Here is a 19,594-nt window from a genome sequence, read left to right as displayed (position 1 = left end):
AACTCAGACAAAGTGGACTCCATGTCAATTGTCAGGACGACATAACAGGATAAATAAGAACTGTAATTTGTAAATGTAAAAAAGAATGCAGGTTATAATATAGTTATCATGAAAATAATTTTATATTAATTAATTTCTTTTTATTGTAGTTTTTTCCCGTAAGAAAGTTTTTTTATTTTAATGTTTAATTTTTATATATTTAGTTCATTATTTAATCCTCATTTCATCTACAAAATATTTCCTAATTTTTATTACTTTACGTGCAAATTTACTGTCAAATTCATGTCCATAATTTCCATTTATGCACATGTTTAATGTATAGACCATAGATTGATGTTATGTTATGCAACAAAAAGGAAATATTAGCTGATGTGGATGTACATTAAAAATGAAGAATACAAAAATTATGAGAAATGTTAAATTACACAAAATTGTTATAAAATAATATATTAGGATTGATGTGACAATATATAATGATTTTATTGGTATTTTTGACTTAAATGTAAGGGTCTATTTTATTATTAATATTTTTGACATAAATTCAAGGATTTATTTTTTATTTAGTCAATAAAAATTTAACATTTGATATTTTGTAATATTTTTGGTAACAAATTTGGTAGCCCCATAATTGTCAAAAATTATAGAAAACATTTAATTGTACAGAAAATAATTTTACCCAAGTCCCTACAACTCTTTCTACACCTGACATTGTAGTCTTTCCCACTTCCTCGAAGCCCAACTCAAAGGGATCTATTACATCCTCACTTCACTTCTCTGTCTAGTTTCCTTTTAGGGGAATCTTTACAACTTTATTACACAACACAACTGGGTTTTGTATGTATTCATTACATTGCAGGTTTTGAAGTTGAAAAGGCAATGGATCTATTGCTGCTTCTACTTCTTTCTCTACTTGTTTCTTTTGCTTATGCTGCTGCTGACCAAGGTAACCTCTTTCCTTTTACTCTCCCCTCTTAGCTCCTCTTTTGTAATGTAATCTCTCTCTCTCTCTCTCTCTCTCTCTCTCTCTCTCTCTCTCCCTCTCTCCCTCTCTCTCCCCCACTTAGCTTCCTGTTTTGCAATGTAATCCCTCTCTCTCTCTCTCTATATCTCTCTCCCCCCTCTCTCTCATTATATGTTAACTGAGAATGACTTCATTGCTAAATGCTAGTACTTTCCACTAGATTTCTTATCCTCATTCATGTTTAGTCATTCTTGACAAGGTAAAGTACCAAATTATTATTACATATTTATACATCTTAGCATTCAGTGTTCTGTACCTTATTTTAAGTACTTATAACTTATAGGTTTATGTTTCCTGGGACTTGAAAGGTAGATTTAGATTAATTTAGACCTTAAACTCCTAAGATTAAGTAAAGCTGCAGTTTTTCTGTTCAAATTGTGCTAGTTAGATTTGTTCTTTAATTTTCTGAACCTTTGTGGAAAAAGATGGAAGCTTTTTCTTTTAGAATTAGCATGTCCAGGAATTTGACAGCTCTAAACTTTTTTTAATATCTACAAAATTGACTTTAGAATTTTTATTTAACTGGGTAATTTAAACAAAAAACCGAAACTATGTTAATATGTAATATTCAGGAAGTATGAAAGGAAAATTAAAGGATAGTGACACCTAGCTTTAGTCCAATGCATTTTCAAAATTTCCATATGATATCATAATAGTAAATTAATATTAAATTACCACCATTTTGTCAAGGCATTATGTTAATGCAGAGTCTCATCATGCTTAGATCCGATATCCTTGATCTTCTATGGTGCATATAGTAATAGGGAAATAATAATTCTACAGACACCTACATACACTTTTCAAATTATAAGTAAACGCTTTCAGCCTTTAAGAGAGTTTGTCTTAAATTTCCGTTTACCTCAATGGTAAGACTAATTGTTGCTGATCTCTAAGAACATTCATTGCGTCAAATATAAGAACATGAAGTAGATGAGATTGAGGTGATGATGCGTTGTTGGACCCACAGTTTATAGCAAACATAAAAGCCTTCAAACTGTAACTACGTTCTTGTCATTTTCAGATTTTCCATACATAATTGTTCCTTTAAAGGAGTAGTGTGCCCTATAGGCTGTACTGCCACTCTGCTGTTAATGTTACTCACACTCGCATGCAGCTTGGCAGTTTCTGTGGTAGAAATAAAATTGTTAATTAGACAATATATTGCGGGGACATGAGTTTGAGGACCATCATTTAAGTCCCATGTCGATGTTTAATTTGGGTCTCACTCATTCCTAATTAACTCCGAAGTCTGCGACCTACATAAACATCTAGTAATTCTCGCATGTTTTTTTTCCCATTTTCTAGTTGTTCATAATGTAATATCCTTTTCTTTTCTTTTTCCAGTTAAGAGATGATGTGAATAAATAGATAAGATGGTCCATTATTGTATGTGCTCTAGTGTCATTTTGTTTATTCAAATATTTTATCTTTGAATACCTAAGTGGAAGATTGAAAATCTTGTGTAAATTACTTCCACATAATTTATAAACCCCTTACCCGGACCCCGGTCTTCATCATCATGGATTTTTCTCATCTTTTGATTTAATTCAGTCTCTGAACTTTACTATATGAGTGTTTTATATTATCTGATAAAGACACATTAATGGTGCTGAAGACCTAGTGTCATATTAGGAGACCTTAAAAAATGCGATACGTGGTTACTTATAGCACTACTTTTGCATATTTTATGCAGATGCGTGACTAATATAGCAAGTAAGCATTAATTAGAAATTTCACATTTATATTCTAATTCTTTCTGTATCAATCTGTAAAGCATGTTTGTAACTGAATCAAATTATTTTAACTACTGTGGTGTATATGCATGTTTGTTGTGCCTCTTACCTTTCAGCATTGTTAATGGAAATTGCAGTGATAACCGATTGTAGATGCAAAGTGTTTCAGTTTTGCTTAATAAGTCTCCTTTTTTCCCTGGCAGATGGTTTCATTGGAGTGAATGTAGGCACAGCCCTTTCTGACATGCCAAGCCCAACACAAGTTGTAGCTCTTCTTAAGGCTCAGCAAATCCGACATGTCAGACTCTATGATGCTGACAGGGGCATACTAGTTGCGCTTGCTAATACTGGAATACGTGTAACTGTTTCTGTTCCCAATGATCAACTACTTGGCATTGGTCAATCAAATGTCACTGCAGCCAACTGGGTTTCACGAAATATTCTGGCACATGTCCCTGCGACTAACATCACATCCATATCTGTTGGATCTGAAGTACTTACCACCCTCCCAAATGCAGCTCCTATCTTAGTCTCTGCAATGAACTTCATACACTCTGCCCTGGTTGCTTCTAATGTGGATTCCAGAATTAAAGTTTCCACAGCACACTCTTCTTCCATTATCCTCGACTCCTTCCCACCTTCACAAGCATTCTTTAATCGATCCTGGGACCCGGTAATGGTTCCACTTCTTAAGTTTCTGCAGTCCACAGATTCATATCTTATGCTTAATGTGTACCCTTACTACGATTACATGAAGTCCAATGGTGCGATTCCACTAGATTATGCTCTCTTTCGCCCCCTTCCTCCAAATAAAGAAGCTGTGGATTCAAACACCCTCTTGCACTATACTAATGTTTTTGATGCACTTATCGATGCAGCCTATTTTGCAATGTCGTATCTAAACTTCACTAATATCCCTATTATAGTTACAGAATCTGGCTGGCCATCCAAGGGCGACGCCTCTGAGCCAGATGCAATAATTGATAATGCCAACACGTATAACAGTAATCTTATCAAGCATGTACTTAATAATACAGGAACACCCAAACACCCAGGGATTGCAATTAGCACTTACATTTATGAGCTTTACAATGAAGATTCTAGTCCTGGATTAGAGTCAGAGAAGAACTGGGGCCTTTTTGATGCCAATGGGGTGCCAACGTATATCCTACATTTGACAGGATCTGGGACAGTGTTGGCCAATGACACTACCAATCAAACTTATTGTGTGGCTAGGGATAATGCTGATAAAAAGATGCTGCAAGCAGCCTTAGATTGGGCTTGTGGACCTGGGAAAGTGGATTGCTCTCCCTTGTTGCAAGGAAAACCATGTTATGAACCAGATACTGTAGCTGCTCATGCAACCTACGCTTTTGATGCATATTACCATCGGATGGCTCTGGGTGAAGGAACCTGCGACTTCAATGGCGTGGCCACTGTTACTACCACAGACCCAAGTAAGAAAACATTTTTTTTGGATTCACAGTTTATCTACTTATTTATCTTTGTGTCAAATTGCTATGCGATGGATTAAAACTTTTCAGTTGAATTAATCCGGATGTCTATTTTAAATTTTCATATAGAAGAGTTTATTTGGGTGAAATCTGTTGCGGTGTAACTTCCAGAAATTAAAACAAATCAAGATCATAATAACCTTTATGAAGTATGAAGTAGTATATTTTTCTTGTTGATTGGCTACTCAATAATTGGTTTTAAGGTATGATGACTGCTGATTGAACACTACTTACTTGCAAATGAATAGTTAACCCAATTACATGAATAGATTTTTCCTCAGTTTCTCAGTCTGATTCTTTTTTTTTTTTCAGTTTCTCAGTCTGGTTTTTTTAGATACAAGATAGAAAAGACACTTTATAGAATATAAAATATAGGTGTAGTGTTTGTTGATTCTCATTTTCTTACTTTCAGTGGATTCTTATATGTTGTTTAATTTTGCAGGTCATGGTACTTGTATATTTCCAGGAAGGTAAATCTTACCTTCACCAATTTTCATATAAATTATTTTTCTTGTTTTTTCTTGATCATGTTTTTACATCTTATATTCTGGGGCATTATGTTGTTTTGATTGGACTTTTATCTAATTTAATAATTTAAATAATCATGTAGCCGTGGAAGAAATGACACCTTTATCAATGGCACATCACTTGCCCCATCTTCAAATTCGACCCCGTTGGGCAGCTCAGCACAAAACCTCCCTAAGGCTGATAGTTCGCTAAGCTCCTTAGTTATAGCTGTTTTACTTTGTACGTTTTTAGTGTTTTTTTAAGTTAACATGACAATTCATGTTCGCGCAATTTGTACCATGTGAAACATTAGTCTAGCATAACTTCTAGCGGTACCCAATTTTGTGCCTTGATAGAGGAAGGAGGGTACATAGTGAGGTGGTTTGAACATATAGCCGGCCAGCAGCTTCACCTAGAAGTGATCCTTTGCTTTGTACAACCAAAAAGCTGAAACATGGTTTCAGATGATTGCTGTAACAATCGTGTTGCACATAAACATTTGTTTTCCTGGTCCAAGTATTCTTTGAAAAAGATTTTCATAGTGTTGATTTGTATAATTCGTAGTTGGTATTTTCTTAAACTGTTGGGAATTCTCTGTCGAATCTTCTATAGGGTGTATCATAGTTTTCCTAACATGATTCCCAGAAACTTCATTGTTCTTGTTGATGTTAGCTTCTATTGCATCCTGGAGGAGCATCACAAAGAGTAACATTTATCTCTGTTTCTTGGCAAAGAGTAAACTTCCTTCTGTTTATTGGTGTTTCCTGTAAAGTATAACTTTTTTGTTGTGATGCACTAGAATAGAGTTGTTGAATGTGTAGGAAATTAGGTAAACGTTTCAACTTCTTTTCTCAAGCTTGCTTGTTGGAAAATCAGCTAATTATAATCAAGTTGTGTCGATATGTCATTGGTCTACAGGCTCAATAGTAGTTGAAGGTGAAGCAGAAGCTACTGTACCATTCGAAAAATCTATAAACCCTCTACCAAAATGTGTGATCTAAGATTGCAGTGACAGGCAGGACCATACAATGTATCAAATTACTGAGATTTAACAGAAACCCCACATCAAAAATAGGATTTTGACTGAAAAAACAACCTGAAAATGGAATACAATTAGTCAAGTATATGATCATTTCGAAGTGCGTCTGCTGAAATAGCATTCGTAAACGCGTCTTTTAGACTTGTCCCTTGCATTATTCTTTTCTAAAGTGAAATATAGATATTGTCACATAGAAGGCCTAGTTCAAACTCCTGGTCAATACTCCATAGCAGGCTATGATGGTATGGCAAATTTTAAAATTAAAATTAGCTTAAAAGAAAATGAGTGTTGCATAGTTTCTGCAAATCCTTTACGACCACCGGTGAAAATAATGTTAGAAAGGATATATTTATAATATTTCGTCATTTTTTTGTTCCTCAATCTGTTGGCTATAAAGCAAAACTTTCAAGTGGTTTTACGTAAATAATGTAAAGCAATACATGCAACTTGTCTGCAATTATATTACATGCCCCTCTCCGTTAGTTATTTAGTTGTGATCAACGAAAGAGATGGCCCCTAAGTTCTGCTCGATTATTGATCAACAGAGAGCAGACTGTTCATTCAACTTGAGCAAGTCCGTCGTCTTTCATTGAATGAATTTTCAAATTAACAACTTGTAGATGTTGCTTCTACTAATTAGTATCATATTTAATATTGTAACCAGTAACCAAAGCCGTCCGGTTAGGTATAACGGTATCTCTTTCGCTCTCTTTACAGGACATGAAGAGTAATCTTATTTAAACACAAAAGTTTCATATTTTATTAGAAACATCACAATATTACATATGTAACCAACTCCCACACAGTTTCTATGCATTAACAAAATTACAAACAACACTTTTTTACAATCTCGTTTAACTTATTTTATCTGACATGATGACTTCACTCTTGCTGTGTATTGAATAGCTTACAAATGTGTAAAATAAACAATAGTCTAGAAAAAGAATACAACACTGGCATTTATTTATTGTATAATATACAAAACTCAAGCACAAGACGATCCATTGGTGACTTTTAACTTCATCTGTTCATTCCTCCTTCAGGTTTTGGTATACCCATAGCCACCCCACGATTCTGTTTTTCCATATTTCCTTCCCATCCTGCAGGACATAATTTTTTATACACGCCATCTTTAGTATACTTAACTTAAAGCTAATATAACACAATGAACAAGAGTTCAGATAGGCTTAGATTATATTTAAGCTTACCAAGAGACATGTCGTAACCACGGACACGAAGCTCACGGTGTTCTTGACACAATGCACAGGGCTCACAACAACAATGAACTAGAAAATCCGGACAGGGGCTTTCTGTCAGCATGTACTGGTTTCTCATCTTAGTACGATAAAAGCATGAATAACAGCATCCAAACCCTGTCACAATCTCTAGTAGTGCATACAAGGCTCCAGTTGTAGTACAAGCTGCAAATTAGACAATATATTAGAAATGACCAATCACATATACAAATGTACGTACATGGAGTGTTTCTACCGATAACATATTACATTTACTGGGAGAATAATTGTTATGCACTCTTAAAAAAGTACAAATTAATTTGTCTAATAAGTACTATATAAAACACGGAAAATAATAATTTTGCACTTTCCCGATGGTACTACCGAATGTATTTTCCAGAGAACACCAGGATATAAATGGACTTACTATTTGATCCCTTGTCAACAATCTCTGCAATTTGTCCAAAAGTGATACAGGGGCACCAACAAGTTAGACAACCTGGAAAAGAGACAGAATTTATGATCATTAGACATGTAATTAGTCCTAATAAAGCACTTGTACAAAGTGTCTGCCATGAAAATCAACACAGAACATAATAGAGGAGTAGTGCAAGTACAGTTAGGAACATCGGAGAAGCAGTCGAAGAGGCCGGTGGACCACTTGGTAGGAGCATTGGAGGAGTACTCAGCTGGGTTGCCACTTGGTTTCCCATAAGCATTTGGGTTTGAAGCAGGATTCATGATAACAGGTTAAACAATAGCTAGCTTATGAATGTTACTAGTAAGATACAGAACTAGATGATGAAATGATATTGTATATATGGTAGTGTTATTGAATATAACGAGATGGAAAGGCCTTTATATACTAGCAAATTATATATTCTTGAGTCAACTAAGTCGGAGAAGACCCGGTGCATGAGTAAAAACGTGGAGAATCTTCAAAAAAAAAAAAGCAAAGGGATGCTAGCTAGATAATTAATTATTCAGAAGTTGTGCTAATTATTAGCATGTTGATGCTTCTCCTGTTAAATCAAATGTCCATTCTTGACTAAGCACATCTAACTTATAAATCTTCAATTCGTTGTGTCTTTGAATAATTATGATTTTTGGACGTCGCAAGTTTATTTGGTACTTAAACCGCCTTAAATTAATTATATTAAATTAATATCTCCTTCGTCTCATTTATTTTTTATTTGGATCAAATTTTGGTTATATGATCCAGTTTATAATACAAACGTGTATAATATTATTGATCATATTTCTGTGAAAAGTTGAAGATTAAGTTTATGAGATTTTCTTGAAATTGACTACACAATCTTAGCTTGAAGTTTACCTTGTTAATTCTTTTTCTTTCGATCGATTCAACTTTGAAAGATAAAGATGACAAATAAGAACAAGTCTATAAACCTTTGAAGATAGAAAATCAAGGTTATGTTCTTGTCTACTACGTAATACGGCAATATATTCTTTAAATTTTACACTTGTCAAACAAAACATGATGTAAAATATATGCGCAGAAGTAGAGGAGAGTCAATATAGTGAACGAAACGTGACACAATGATCTACTGGCGGCTGAACATGCGATATCGATGATGAATGAAATCTCGCTTGATTAATGATCAGTTGTAATCATTATTACAGTAGTAAATTTCTTTTCTATCTTTTTTCTCTCCCACCTTTTTTTTCTTTTGTTTAGTTTTTATGTACTTTTACAGGCGAATCATTTTTTGAGTTTTGCGGGAGATGAAGACATGAGGATGAGCCAGAGGGACAGGGACATGTGTACTATTTGATTTCCAAAAATTTGGGCATGATCTAAATGAAACAGGTGACAAGTAAGAGACATGGAAGCTATATCATATAAGAGGCATTGAATTTGAATGCCGTAGGGATAGTTTCCGTTGAGACGGAGATCGTAGACCATAAAAAATATATGGCCATCATATATATATGACTAAGTGCAAATCCTACTCGTTTAAAGTTACACGCCAAAAGTGTCACGAAGAGACAAATCAAAGTTGTTAATATTATTAAATCGTCAAAAATATTAAAATATTATTATTATTTTTTTCCAGGAGCATTTTTGGAACCTCACTCAAAATTGCTAATTAATCTCTTGATATATGTATAGTCAGAATTTATAAATACAATAAAATATAATTTTAATGTGATACAATTTGCAGGGGATGACAAAATTTGGTTCTTATCATATACAGTCAGAACAGAAATCCCACTTCATATATATAGTATAGAGTTTTACGTAAATAATGTAAAGCAAAGGCAATACATGCAACTTGCCTGCAATATTAATAGTACATGCATGCCCCTTTCCTCTTGTTATTTAGTTGAGATCAACAAAAGGAGATGGTCCCTGCGTTCTGCTCGATAATTGATCAACAACAAACAGCACACTGTTCATGCAATTTTGTAACATACTTAATTTGGAGCTACTCCGTATTCTCTTCCGTTGAATGAATTTTCAAATTGACAACTTATACATGCTTTTCTTTTTTGTGAAGTGAACAACTTGTAGATGCTACTTCTGTTAATGTCATATCTAATATTTTAAACACTGATCAATTTACAAAATTACAAACAACACTTTTTTACAATCTCCTAATCTTGTTTATTAACTTATTTTATTTGGCATCATAATTTCACTCTTGCTGTGTATCGAATAGCTTACACTTTAGTCTAGAAAAGGAATACAGCACTGACATTTATTATACATATCGAGGGAAATACAAAACTCAAGCACAAATAACATAGTTTGTAGACAATCCATTTCTGTCTTTAACTTCATCTGTTCATTTCTCCTGCAGGTTTTGGTGCCATGCCCATAGCCACTCCACGATTCTGTTTTTCCATATTTCCTTCCCATCCTAAACAACATATTTTATTTATTATACACCCCAACTTTATGCATAACTTTAAACTAATATAGCACAATGAACAACTATAAGTGTCTGTAAATTATATGCTTAGATTATACTTAAAAAGCTCACCAAGGGACATGTCATAACCACGGAGACGAAGCTCACGGTGTTCTTGGCACAATGCGCATGCCTCGCAACAACAATGAACAAGAAAATCGGGACAAGGTCTTTCTGTCAACATGTACTGGTTTCTCATCTTAGTACGATAAAAGCATGAATAACAACATCCAAACCCTGTTACAAGTTGTACTATTGCATACAATGCTCCAGCTGCAGCGCAAGCTGCATATTATACAATTACTTAAATAAATGGCCAGTCTCCTGTATATAACACAGACATGTACATGGAATGGAAGTGCAGCACAATTTTTGCTGTATATCATTACAAAAGTGTTTCCCAAATAACGCAATATAATAATATATATAAACAGACTTACAGCATGATCCCTTATCCACAATCTCTGCAATTTGTCCAAAAGTAATACAGGGGCAAAAACATGTTAGGCAACCTGAAAATAAAAACAGAATTTATTCATTACACATGTAACTAGTCTATAATCACTCTTAAGGCACTTTGACAAAGTGTCTAGCATGAAAATTAATAGAGTAGTAGTTTAAGTACAGTTAGGAACATCGGAGAAGCAGTCGAAAAGGCCGGTTGACCACTTGGTAGGAGCATTGGAGGAGTAGTGAGCTGGATTTGAAGCAGGATTCATGATGATGAAATGATATTGTATGGTAATACAGTAGTAGTGTTAACGTAACGAGATGCATATGCCTTTATATACTACTCGAGTCAACTGGTCGGAGAAGACCCGGTGCAAGAGTAAAAAAATGGAGAATCTTATTTTAAAAAAAGGGATGCTATAGATATACTACTCACTCCTTATTTTGTTATTTTCATCAAATTTTAATCAAATGATCGAATTTGTAATGAAAATTACTTACATTACTTTTTAAGTATTTTTTTGTTGCATAACGTTCTAATAAAAACTTTCTCATTTAGAATAATTATATATTTGAATTTATAAGTTCGAATAAATTTCTATGAAAAAACTGAAATGATCAAAGTTTGTGAGATTTTCACGAACCCAAGGATACAAACATGTTGTCCACTTAACATTTACCTTGTTAGTTCTTTCTTTATATCTCAAACTTCGGAAGATAAAGATGACAAATAAGAACAAGTTGATGTATATATCTTTGATGATAGAAAAATTAAGGTCACGTTTCTTGTTTAATATACCACAATATAATATTTAAATTCTACACTTGATAATAAAAAATTAAGGTTATGTTCTTGTCTAATACGTAATACCACGATATATTTTTTAACATTTACACTTGCAGAACAAAACATGATATAATTAAAAAAAACATGATATAAATTAGAGAGAATTGCATATATATTGCATGATTGCACCCTTAATTTTGATCATATTTCATTATTGTATATCTATATCCTCTAATTGCAATTTATATGGTTATTTTTTAAAACCCTATTTAGTACGTAACTTTTTTGCCTAATCACCTTAAGTATTTAGCCTTAGTTGGTGTATCCTGTAATATATGTCATTTGTTTTCCGTAAAACTAAATTAAAATATATTGTTGAAAATAAGAATCAGAGTTAAATAATTGAAAGAAATTTTCTGTATGAAATATATATGCAGAAAACTAGAGAAGAGTCAATAGAAAGCGAAAGAAACGCGTAAATGTCCTAGAAAACATGCAATATATATATACGACAAAGTGCAAACCCTACCTACGTGTTTGAAGGTTTACGCTAAGGGCAATCTTCACGAGTGTTAAAAATTGTGTCAAAATATAGACGGCATGAGTTGATATATCACTTCTGTGTCAACTATTCATCGAAGAATTAGTGCTGCTAATTTAATATATTTTGACAGCCTCCCAAAATAAAAATAATATCATATGTGTTAATAAAGACATGTACGCTTATATTTATTTGAAATTATACTTGTATATGAATAATTTGACACCGTTAAATAAAATTTTTATAAAAAAATATTAAAAATATAATTGAAAAAAGAAACAATAATATATTAATATTATTAATAAATTAACAATATTGATAAATTTGATTTAACACTTCACCGAAGATGCTCACAGAAGACAACTAGGCATATTTGTAGGGGATGCCAAATTTTGGTTCTTATTGTATACACGTCAGAAATCTTTCGTCATATTAAATTCAATTTGTTGAAACTTCAAACCGTGGAAAAGAGAACCTCTTTTTTTTTTTGTTGATTTTTATTAGTATAAGTAAATTAATCCGTGTTTGACAAAAATGAAAAATATATATATATATATGAAAATATCGAAAACATCCATTTTTATAGGTTTTTGTTGGAAAGTGCATTTAAGAAAAGTGGAAAGAGAATGTAAATGGTTAATAAAATATGTATAAATGAGTAAGACCTACTAATAAATATAATAAAAATAGTATGTCATTTTATAAAATGTGAAAATATGATTGAAATACTTTTAAATGGGAAGTCTTAAAATTTTATTGGTACGTGGAAAATATCAAATATGAAAAAGTGTCATTTTGAAATAATCTGAATTAAATCCCAAAATAGCACCCAAGTTAAAAATAATAATATAAAATCCTTCGTGACACTACAAAATGAAATGCAGCTTTTATTTTTTCTACATAAACACCACTGACTTCAAAGCTTAAAGTTTAAACCTGTGTACTCTATAAAAAAGGTCTGCTCACTTCAAGGCGTTGGGTTTTGATGGACTCTTAGGGCTTATTTGGACGGGGTTCTGTAAAATCCGTAATTTATTTATTTATTAGATATTAATTTTATTAGATAAAAATTTTAAATTAGAATATTCCGGAAACTTTTTGTGCAAGTTATTTGAGTTGGGAAAAATTTGTTATTTGCGGAAAGAATGGTAAGAATGAATTAGAAAATCGAAATTTTTTTAGTTTAGATATTTTCTTGTGCCAAATAATTTATTTTAGAAATTTACTTGAAAAATTTATACTATTTCCTAATTGAAATTAGGGCTTTTACGTGTCTATATAAGGACCCATTAGACAATAATAAGTACTTGCACTACAAGAAAAAAAGACTAAATACAACTGTACAAATACAACCGACATCAAATTCAATCGTTTTCGGTTGAATGTAAAGGACACGGCTAAATTCAACCGCATGCGGGCGTATTTATATATGGTCGTATTTAGGTCGTTGAATTTAGCAACAAATTCGACCATATGCGATTGAATTTAGTCGCACTCCTAAATTCTACCGCATCCGGTCGAATTTAGCCTTAAAAAAATGGGGGGAACTTTACCGCAAACCATTTTTTTTGCTATTTCTAAATTTAACCGATTTCGGTCGAATTTGATATTTTGAAATGGCGGAAAATTTTCTGGTTTTTTAAAAAATTAGCTGCAAAAGTGAGGGGAAGTTTTCCGCCTTTCTGAAAATTATAATTTTTGTAAAAACAGTTGTATTTGTCTATTATAGCTGCATTCAGTTATATTTATTATTTTCATAATTTATTTTTTTTAAAAAAAATTAGTTGAGTAACCTGATAACTTTGTACTCCAACCGTTAGATCAAAATGAGTGCACAAAGATTTTATTAGAGTTGTTCGTAAACCGAGCTGTTTGGGAAACAAATATTAAAATCTATATATTCTAGTGATATGATAAAAAAATTAGAAAAAATAAATGAATTTAGTTTGCTATTTTAATAGTTAATCAGTAGTTTAACCAATACTTCTTACTCGTAAGAACTCCTATATGAATGATTCACCCTTACAGATGTCAATATCTATATATTTTAGTGATATGATAAAAATTTTAGAAAAAAATAAATGTATTTGGTTTACTATTTTAACAGCCAAATAGTACTTTGACCAGTACTTCTTACTAGTGTTAGTCCAATATCGATGTTTCGATTTTTTAAAAAATGTTTATGAATGATCCAACCTTACAGATGTCAATATTTATATATTTTAGTGATACAATAAAAATTTTAGAAAAAAATAAATTGTTAGACCCTTAATCAACTGTAGAGGGGGTGAATATAGTTAATATAATCAACTCGACAAAATTTCAACAGAATCAACAGTTTTAATATTAATCTTATAAAAACTTATTACACAAGTACTCTCTCGAAAGTATGAACAAATATCCTTGAGAGCTGCTAGGTTATGCGAAAAATATAACAATGTCGCAATGCTTATAGCATGAACCTAAACTATACTTTATATAGAGCACAACTACCAATGTATAAGGAATCATATTCTATTAACAACAAGGAAACCTATACTATTGATTCTGAGATAAAGTCCTTCACCGCCTTGAAATTCCTGTTTCCTTTTCCTCCTCGAAGATCAACTGATGTGACAAATATTGATTTCATTATCCGTTGACATCATCATCCGTTAAAATCATCATCCGTTGATATTTCATCATCCGTTGATGTTGTCATCAACATCCGTTGATGTATAAGTTCTGAAATGAACTTCTGATAGTTTCTGTTTGATATCATCAATTGCTTCTAACAATCTCCCCCTACTTGTTCATTATGGAATTATGGACAAGTTCCAATTGATGATGTCAAAACTATCTAAATGCAGGAATCAAGTATGTATATTCAATCTTGCTTCAGTGAATATCAGACTTTAACTCTTCATCTTGAACTGCTTCTTTAACTTGAGCAATGTCAGAGGTTAACTTCACTTCCTCGGCTCGGAATGCTTCCAGAAATCTTCCTTCTTTGACTAGCTTGAATGATTTCTGCTTCAAGTAAATTTTCTTCAGTATCAAGAGCTTGAACTACTGTATAGATTAAATCTATCAAATTTTAAGATTTTAAATTCCTCAGATACTGACTCCAGCTTTGGATTTAGACTTTGAAATCCTTGACTTTTCTTTTATCTTCTCCTTTCCTTTAAGCTTCATGTCAGCGGTTCCAATAACTTGTGATTTTAGAGATCTTTCATCTTCTGCCTGACTGATTTCCCTTACAACTATACCTCTAGTTGGTCTGTTAGAAGGATCATCTTCATAAAGTACTTGAGAAACAACAGCAATATCTGCATTTGCTGTCTTCATAGAATTTTTAAAGTCTTCCTCCGTTTGCCTTAGCTGTTCAAGATCAACTCCAGGATTTTCCTTTACAAATATTCTTCTACTTACCTCAGAATCAAATAATTGAATCTTTGGATCCTTGTAGAACAGAGTTGTCTTTCTTCCTTAACTTTCAGAGTTTGAAGATATTGGTCTGCTTCAGCACCAGCTTCTTTCTCCAGAATACCCTGGTCTTCATCAGCAATAGTTGTGACTTGTGAAGATTATAGCATTTTAGTAGTCACAGTCAATTCTTCAACTCTTCTTTCATTCCTCTTGTTTCCTCTTTTACTCTCATTCTATTCCCCCTTATTACCTCCATCAGGATTTTCATCATCAGTACCTATCAATGACAACTGTTTGCATTTAAATTTATCAATTTTCTCCCCCTTTTGGCATCATCACCAAGCAGTAGAGAAATAATCAACTCCATTGAATTCTGTACTTCGGTAAGTTGATCAGATATTTGAGCTTGATGAGCTTCCAATCTAGCTTGACTAACTTCGATTGCAGTTTTTCTGGTGACTATTGGTAAAATTTGTTTCTGAATTTCCTGATGAGTAAGCAGTTTTGAAGCAATCAATGATTCTTTAATTTGATTGATTTGAGTAGTAGTTGCTTCTTGAGCTATGTGTAAGGATCTGACAACTAAAGTTGATGCTTTCAGATGATTCAGTACATCAGGATTTGTAATCTTCTGTTCAGCTGTTTCTAGATGTTCAACTGCACGTGTTCTGGAAATGGGATATGTATTATCTTTCCAATAAGCATTCCAGAGATTATCAGAATAATCCTGCTTCTTCTTAGCATCTAACTCTTTCATTTTCTGTTGTCTCACATGCATAGGCATATCTTCAAGAAAGAAAAGATCATTATCAAGATCTAACATAGCATTAGATACATGAGTTTCTTTACCATCATTAGATTTTTCAATAGCAGCTGGATCTTGCACTAATTTTTGAACTTTATCGTCAGCTTCAGTATGCAGAGTAGAATGAGAAATTTATCCAGTGGCTTCAGAAGCTTCAACACCTTCAACAGTTATCTCCACATCTTCAAGTATTGTAGATAAATGAATTGGAGCTTCAATATGATCTTCTAAGAGCTCAGGTCCTGTAGAATGTTGTGGTGATTCTGAAATGGATGAATCTTTATGAATGGACCGTTGTGCTACTACATCTTCAGCAACAACAGGGATTTCTTCAGGTGATGAAAAAGAAGAATGAATGGACTGTTTTTCAATAAAAACAAGGATTATCTCATGTGGTGGAATAGTAGAATGTATGGACTGCAAGAAAGTATTAGTACTTAGACTTGCAAGGTGATCAAAAGCCTTTGATACATCAGAGTTTTCCTGAGATTCAACAGACTGTTGTTCAACATCTGTTCCTTTAGTACTCTGAGCATCTGCAAACATATAGCAAATGAAACTTATGTTAGGTCACACACACTGTAGAAGGGGGTTATATACAGTGTATAATATAATCAAATCGAATTAAGAACACAAGTATGTAACAAAGAATAATCTTATTAATAAAATAGTATTACAATGGAACTGTTCTCTCTCAGTGATGAACAATTATCACGAGAGCTACTAGGGTTACAATGAATAATATTCTCGATAATGATAACACTTATAGTGTAAACCCTATACTGTGTTTATATACTACACAGTTACAAGATAATCTCTAATTGATATCGAATATGATTCTGTATCCTAAAATATATCAATAATTATCTTTTCTTCCAAGTCTTCTATTCTTCATAGAATTCTTCTCCATGCATATCTCTTCTTGTTTTAGTCTTGATCTTCTTTCCTTTCAATCAACCGCCTTCATTATCTGAAAGTCTTCTTAAGTTCTGATATTATCTTCTGATGAATATCTTTTGATATCTTAAGTTCTGATAACTTAAGTTCTGATATCTTAAGTTCTGACTTCAGTATAAGTACTGATTTCAGTAAGTACTGATATTTCCTGTTAGTTAAGATCTGTAAAACTAAACATGAAACATATCAGACATGACATCACAAATATATCTAACAATCTTCCCCAACTTGTAAATTAGCATAATATACAAGTTCAATAGATATTTGATGATGTCAAAAATATTAAGTGCAAATGCATTTGAGAATTTGAATCGATAACTACAACTTACAGTCCTTGTAGCTTTTACCATCCTTAAAGTCTGATATCAGCTTTAGCCTGTATATCCTTCAAAATTTAACAGTTGTAGTCCTTGACTTGGCTTCAATGTTTGATCTCACGAATGTCAGGAGTTGTTCTGAGATAGTTCTTCAAAAGAATTCTCTCAGCATATTCAAGTTCATTTATCATTCTCCTTTTAGCATCTTTAAGTTCAACTGTATCTTCTCCTGTCTGAAAGATAGCAGCCCTGAGATCATTAATCTTTGCTTTCCTTATATTCTGATCCAGTCTGATCATATAAGCTTTGTTAGACTCCAGATTAAATTCAACTCCTTTAATACCCAGAAAAGTAGTGATCTTGGCAGTATTAGGCTTCATCTCAACTAAATCACCATTATGATCTCTGTACATTGGATAGTATGGACTGTCAGACTTTACAGAGTAAAGTTTCTTCTACCTCTGAATATCAGATTTCAAGTATCTGGCAGCACCATCTGTTGACTTGATCTTCACTTGAAGTAGAAATAAAACATGTTGCAGTTCTTCATAATACTTCAATCGAATTGCATCCTTTCTTATCTGGAATACCCTCCCATATGTCATAAAATAGAGCATTATGTCTTCTTTCAGCATGGAGTGGTAGACCATCTGTACAGACTCCATTTGATCTAGTCTTTCTGGAGTTGTCCCTACTCCTGATTTACTAAGAGATGTAGGATCTTAGGTAGAGTTATTTACTCTTATTTCACTAGCATTACCCAGTCCTGTTTTGTCTCTAGCTTCCTTCCCTTGAATCAATCTACTCTGAAAAACATTTGTTGAGGTCTTCATAGGTTGAGCAGATTGTTGAGCTTTGGTGAACCCAGGTAGTAGTACTGTTGAAGGTTTAACATGAGCAATGTCAGAGGTTTCCTTATTTTCTAATGTTAAGACAACTTGAGCTCTGTCAGAGGTTGCTTGCTTCCTTTGAATATCAGAAGTTACTAAGTCCTGATTCTGATCAACATGAGCTCTGTCAGAGGTTGTTTGAATATTCTTTTTCTTCTTCAAAGTCAGACTTGTATCTTCATCAGCATTTACTTCCAGATCCATAATTGGCAGAAATATCTTTACATATTCATCAACTTTTGCCTTACCCTTGAATCTAGGATCAATTTCCACCTGTGATTTGGACTTGGCTTTAGATGCCTCAGTATCTGTCCTCTCTTTGATCACAATGCCCTTAGGCTTATGTGGTTTCATTGCTGTGACTTGAGCTTTAGACTTTGACTTAGATTTGTCATTTTCAGCTTTCAGTCTAATCTCTTCTTCCTTCAGACTTTCAAAATCCATGCCTGGATTATCTTTTAGGAACAACCTTTTGTAGATCTCTTCATCAAGATTCAGAGTTTTTTTATCTGAACTTATCCTTTTATCAGTATCAGAACTTGTTCTTCTCCCGGCATCAGAACTTGTTCTTTGACTTATAGTTATGACTTTCCTTGATAAAGAACCCCTGCCTTGACTTCGACTTAGACCTATACTCCTTTCAGAGTTTCCCTGGTCTTCATTGTCATCATCCTTACCCTTCAGTGGTTGATAAGTTTTGCATTTGGACTTAATTACTTTCTCCCCATTTTTGGCATCATCTGATAGAAGCAAGGAGACAAGCAATTCCACAGAGTTTTGGATGTCATTGAGTTGGTTTTGTTGAGCAGCTTGATTCTTTAAAATATCAGATAATTAAGCTTGCTGCAGTTCTTGAGTCTTTTCTATATACTCAATACGGTCAAAGGCTGGCTTGAAAAACCTTGTCTTGTCCAATTTGAAATTCATGTCTTGCTTAGTCAGAGAATCTTGAATGTTGTCCACCTTGGCTTGAGTTATTGAGTGTTGACCTTGAAGGTTTCTGGTACTCAATGCAGTAACTCTGAGCTGTGCTTTGAAGTCATCATTCAGCAGTATCTCATCAGCTTTAACCAGGTGCTCAGCAAGAACATGTGCATTAGGAACAAAATCAACTTTGTTCCACTCCTTGGTCCACTCTTTTCCTCTGAGAGTTTCACTCCAGGGTACTGGTACATCCTGTCTCACAAACTTCTTAATTAAATCAGCTTTACCAACTGTTTATGGAGGTGCATGTCCTGAAGGACCAGCTGCATCATCATTTATATTTGTAGCAGTTGTACCAGTAGTTTCAGCATCTACTGCAACAGAACTTGCAGAATCTTCAGTATCAGCATCTTCTGATAAAATGATTGTATGTGAAGCAATAGAAGATTCAGACTCATTAGCATCTAAATGCTGATCTTAAAATAAATTCTGATCATCTTCTATATGTTGGTCTGCTACCAAGTTCTGATCAA

At 33.2% G+C, this 19,594-nt stretch overlaps 3 protein-coding genes across 3 annotated transcripts; 1 reads left to right on the top strand and 2 right to left on the bottom strand.

Moving 5' to 3' along the window:
- Positions 1-716: 716 nt before the first annotated feature.
- On the top strand, positions 717-5,529 carry LOC141674650 (glucan endo-1,3-beta-glucosidase 3-like). Its single transcript, XM_074481360.1, has 4 exons — positions 717-943; positions 2,958-4,211; positions 4,711-4,738; positions 4,879-5,529. Exons 1-4 carry the CDS (start codon positions 877-879, stop codon positions 5,036-5,038), a joined length of 1,509 nt encoding a protein of 502 aa, XP_074337461.1. The 5' UTR covers positions 717-876; the 3' UTR covers positions 5,039-5,529.
- A 1,018-nt stretch (positions 5,530-6,547) lies between these two features.
- On the bottom strand, positions 6,548-7,897 carry LOC141674641 (protein PLANT CADMIUM RESISTANCE 2-like). The gene is made up of 4 exons (XM_074481354.1): positions 7,667-7,897; positions 7,477-7,548; positions 7,023-7,235; positions 6,548-6,914 (listed from the first exon to the last, which is right to left on the bottom strand). The coding sequence occupies exons 1-4, from the start codon at positions 7,788-7,790 to the stop codon at positions 6,835-6,837; spliced, it is 489 nt and encodes a 162-aa protein (XP_074337455.1). The 5' UTR covers positions 7,791-7,897; the 3' UTR covers positions 6,548-6,834.
- Positions 7,898-9,651: 1,754 nt separating this feature from the next.
- Positions 9,652-10,762, bottom strand: LOC141674636 (cell number regulator 2-like). Its single transcript, XM_074481347.1, has 4 exons — positions 10,608-10,762; positions 10,423-10,494; positions 10,055-10,267; positions 9,652-9,931 (listed from the first exon to the last, which is right to left on the bottom strand). Exons 1-4 carry the CDS (start codon positions 10,699-10,701, stop codon positions 9,849-9,851), a joined length of 462 nt encoding a protein of 153 aa, XP_074337448.1. The 5' UTR covers positions 10,702-10,762; the 3' UTR covers positions 9,652-9,848.
- Positions 10,763-19,594: the final 8,832 nt, after the last annotated feature.

The sequence above is a fragment of the Apium graveolens genome, chromosome 1, assembly GCF_009905375.1.
Source record: "Apium graveolens cultivar Ventura chromosome 1, ASM990537v1, whole genome shotgun sequence".
NCBI classification, from domain to species: domain Eukaryota; kingdom Viridiplantae; phylum Streptophyta; class Magnoliopsida; order Apiales; family Apiaceae; genus Apium; species Apium graveolens.
This window is presented reverse-complemented; position numbering and strand designations above follow the sequence as displayed.

What these genes read in the sequence shown, in the direction of transcription:
- LOC141674636 (XM_074481347.1), bottom strand. Translation starts at nt 10,701, where the DNA reads ATGAATCCTGCTTCAAATCCAGCTCACTACTCCTCCAATGCTCCTACC. An exon ending in CTTCTCCGATGTTCCTAACT is followed by an intron (nt 10,495 to 10,607) that starts GTACTTAAACTA and finishes TTTTATTTTCAG; the next exon opens with GTTGCCTAACATGTTTTTGC. An exon ending in TGTGGATAAGGGATCATGCT is followed by an intron (nt 10,268 to 10,422) that starts GTAAGTCTGTTT and finishes TATAATATGCAG; the next exon opens with CTTGCGCTGCAGCTGGAGCA.
- LOC141674650 (XM_074481360.1), top strand. Translation starts at nt 877, where the DNA reads ATGGATCTATTGCTGCTTCTACTTCTTTCTCTACTTGTTTCTTTTGCT. An exon ending in TTATGCTGCTGCTGACCAAG is followed by an intron (nt 944 to 2,957) that starts GTAACCTCTTTC and finishes TTTCCCTGGCAG; the next exon opens with ATGGTTTCATTGGAGTGAAT. An exon ending in ACTTGTATATTTCCAGGAAG is followed by an intron (nt 4,739 to 4,878) that starts GTAAATCTTACC and finishes ATAATCATGTAG; the next exon opens with CCGTGGAAGAAATGACACCT.
- LOC141674641 (XM_074481354.1), bottom strand. Translation starts at nt 7,790, where the DNA reads ATGAATCCTGCTTCAAACCCAAATGCTTATGGGAAACCAAGTGGCAAC. An exon ending in TGTTGACAAGGGATCAAATA is followed by an intron (nt 7,236 to 7,476) that starts GTAAGTCCATTT and finishes TCTAATTTGCAG; the next exon opens with CTTGTACTACAACTGGAGCC. An exon ending in TGGTTACGACATGTCTCTTG is followed by an intron (nt 6,915 to 7,022) that starts GTAAGCTTAAAT and finishes TATGTCCTGCAG; the next exon opens with GATGGGAAGGAAATATGGAA.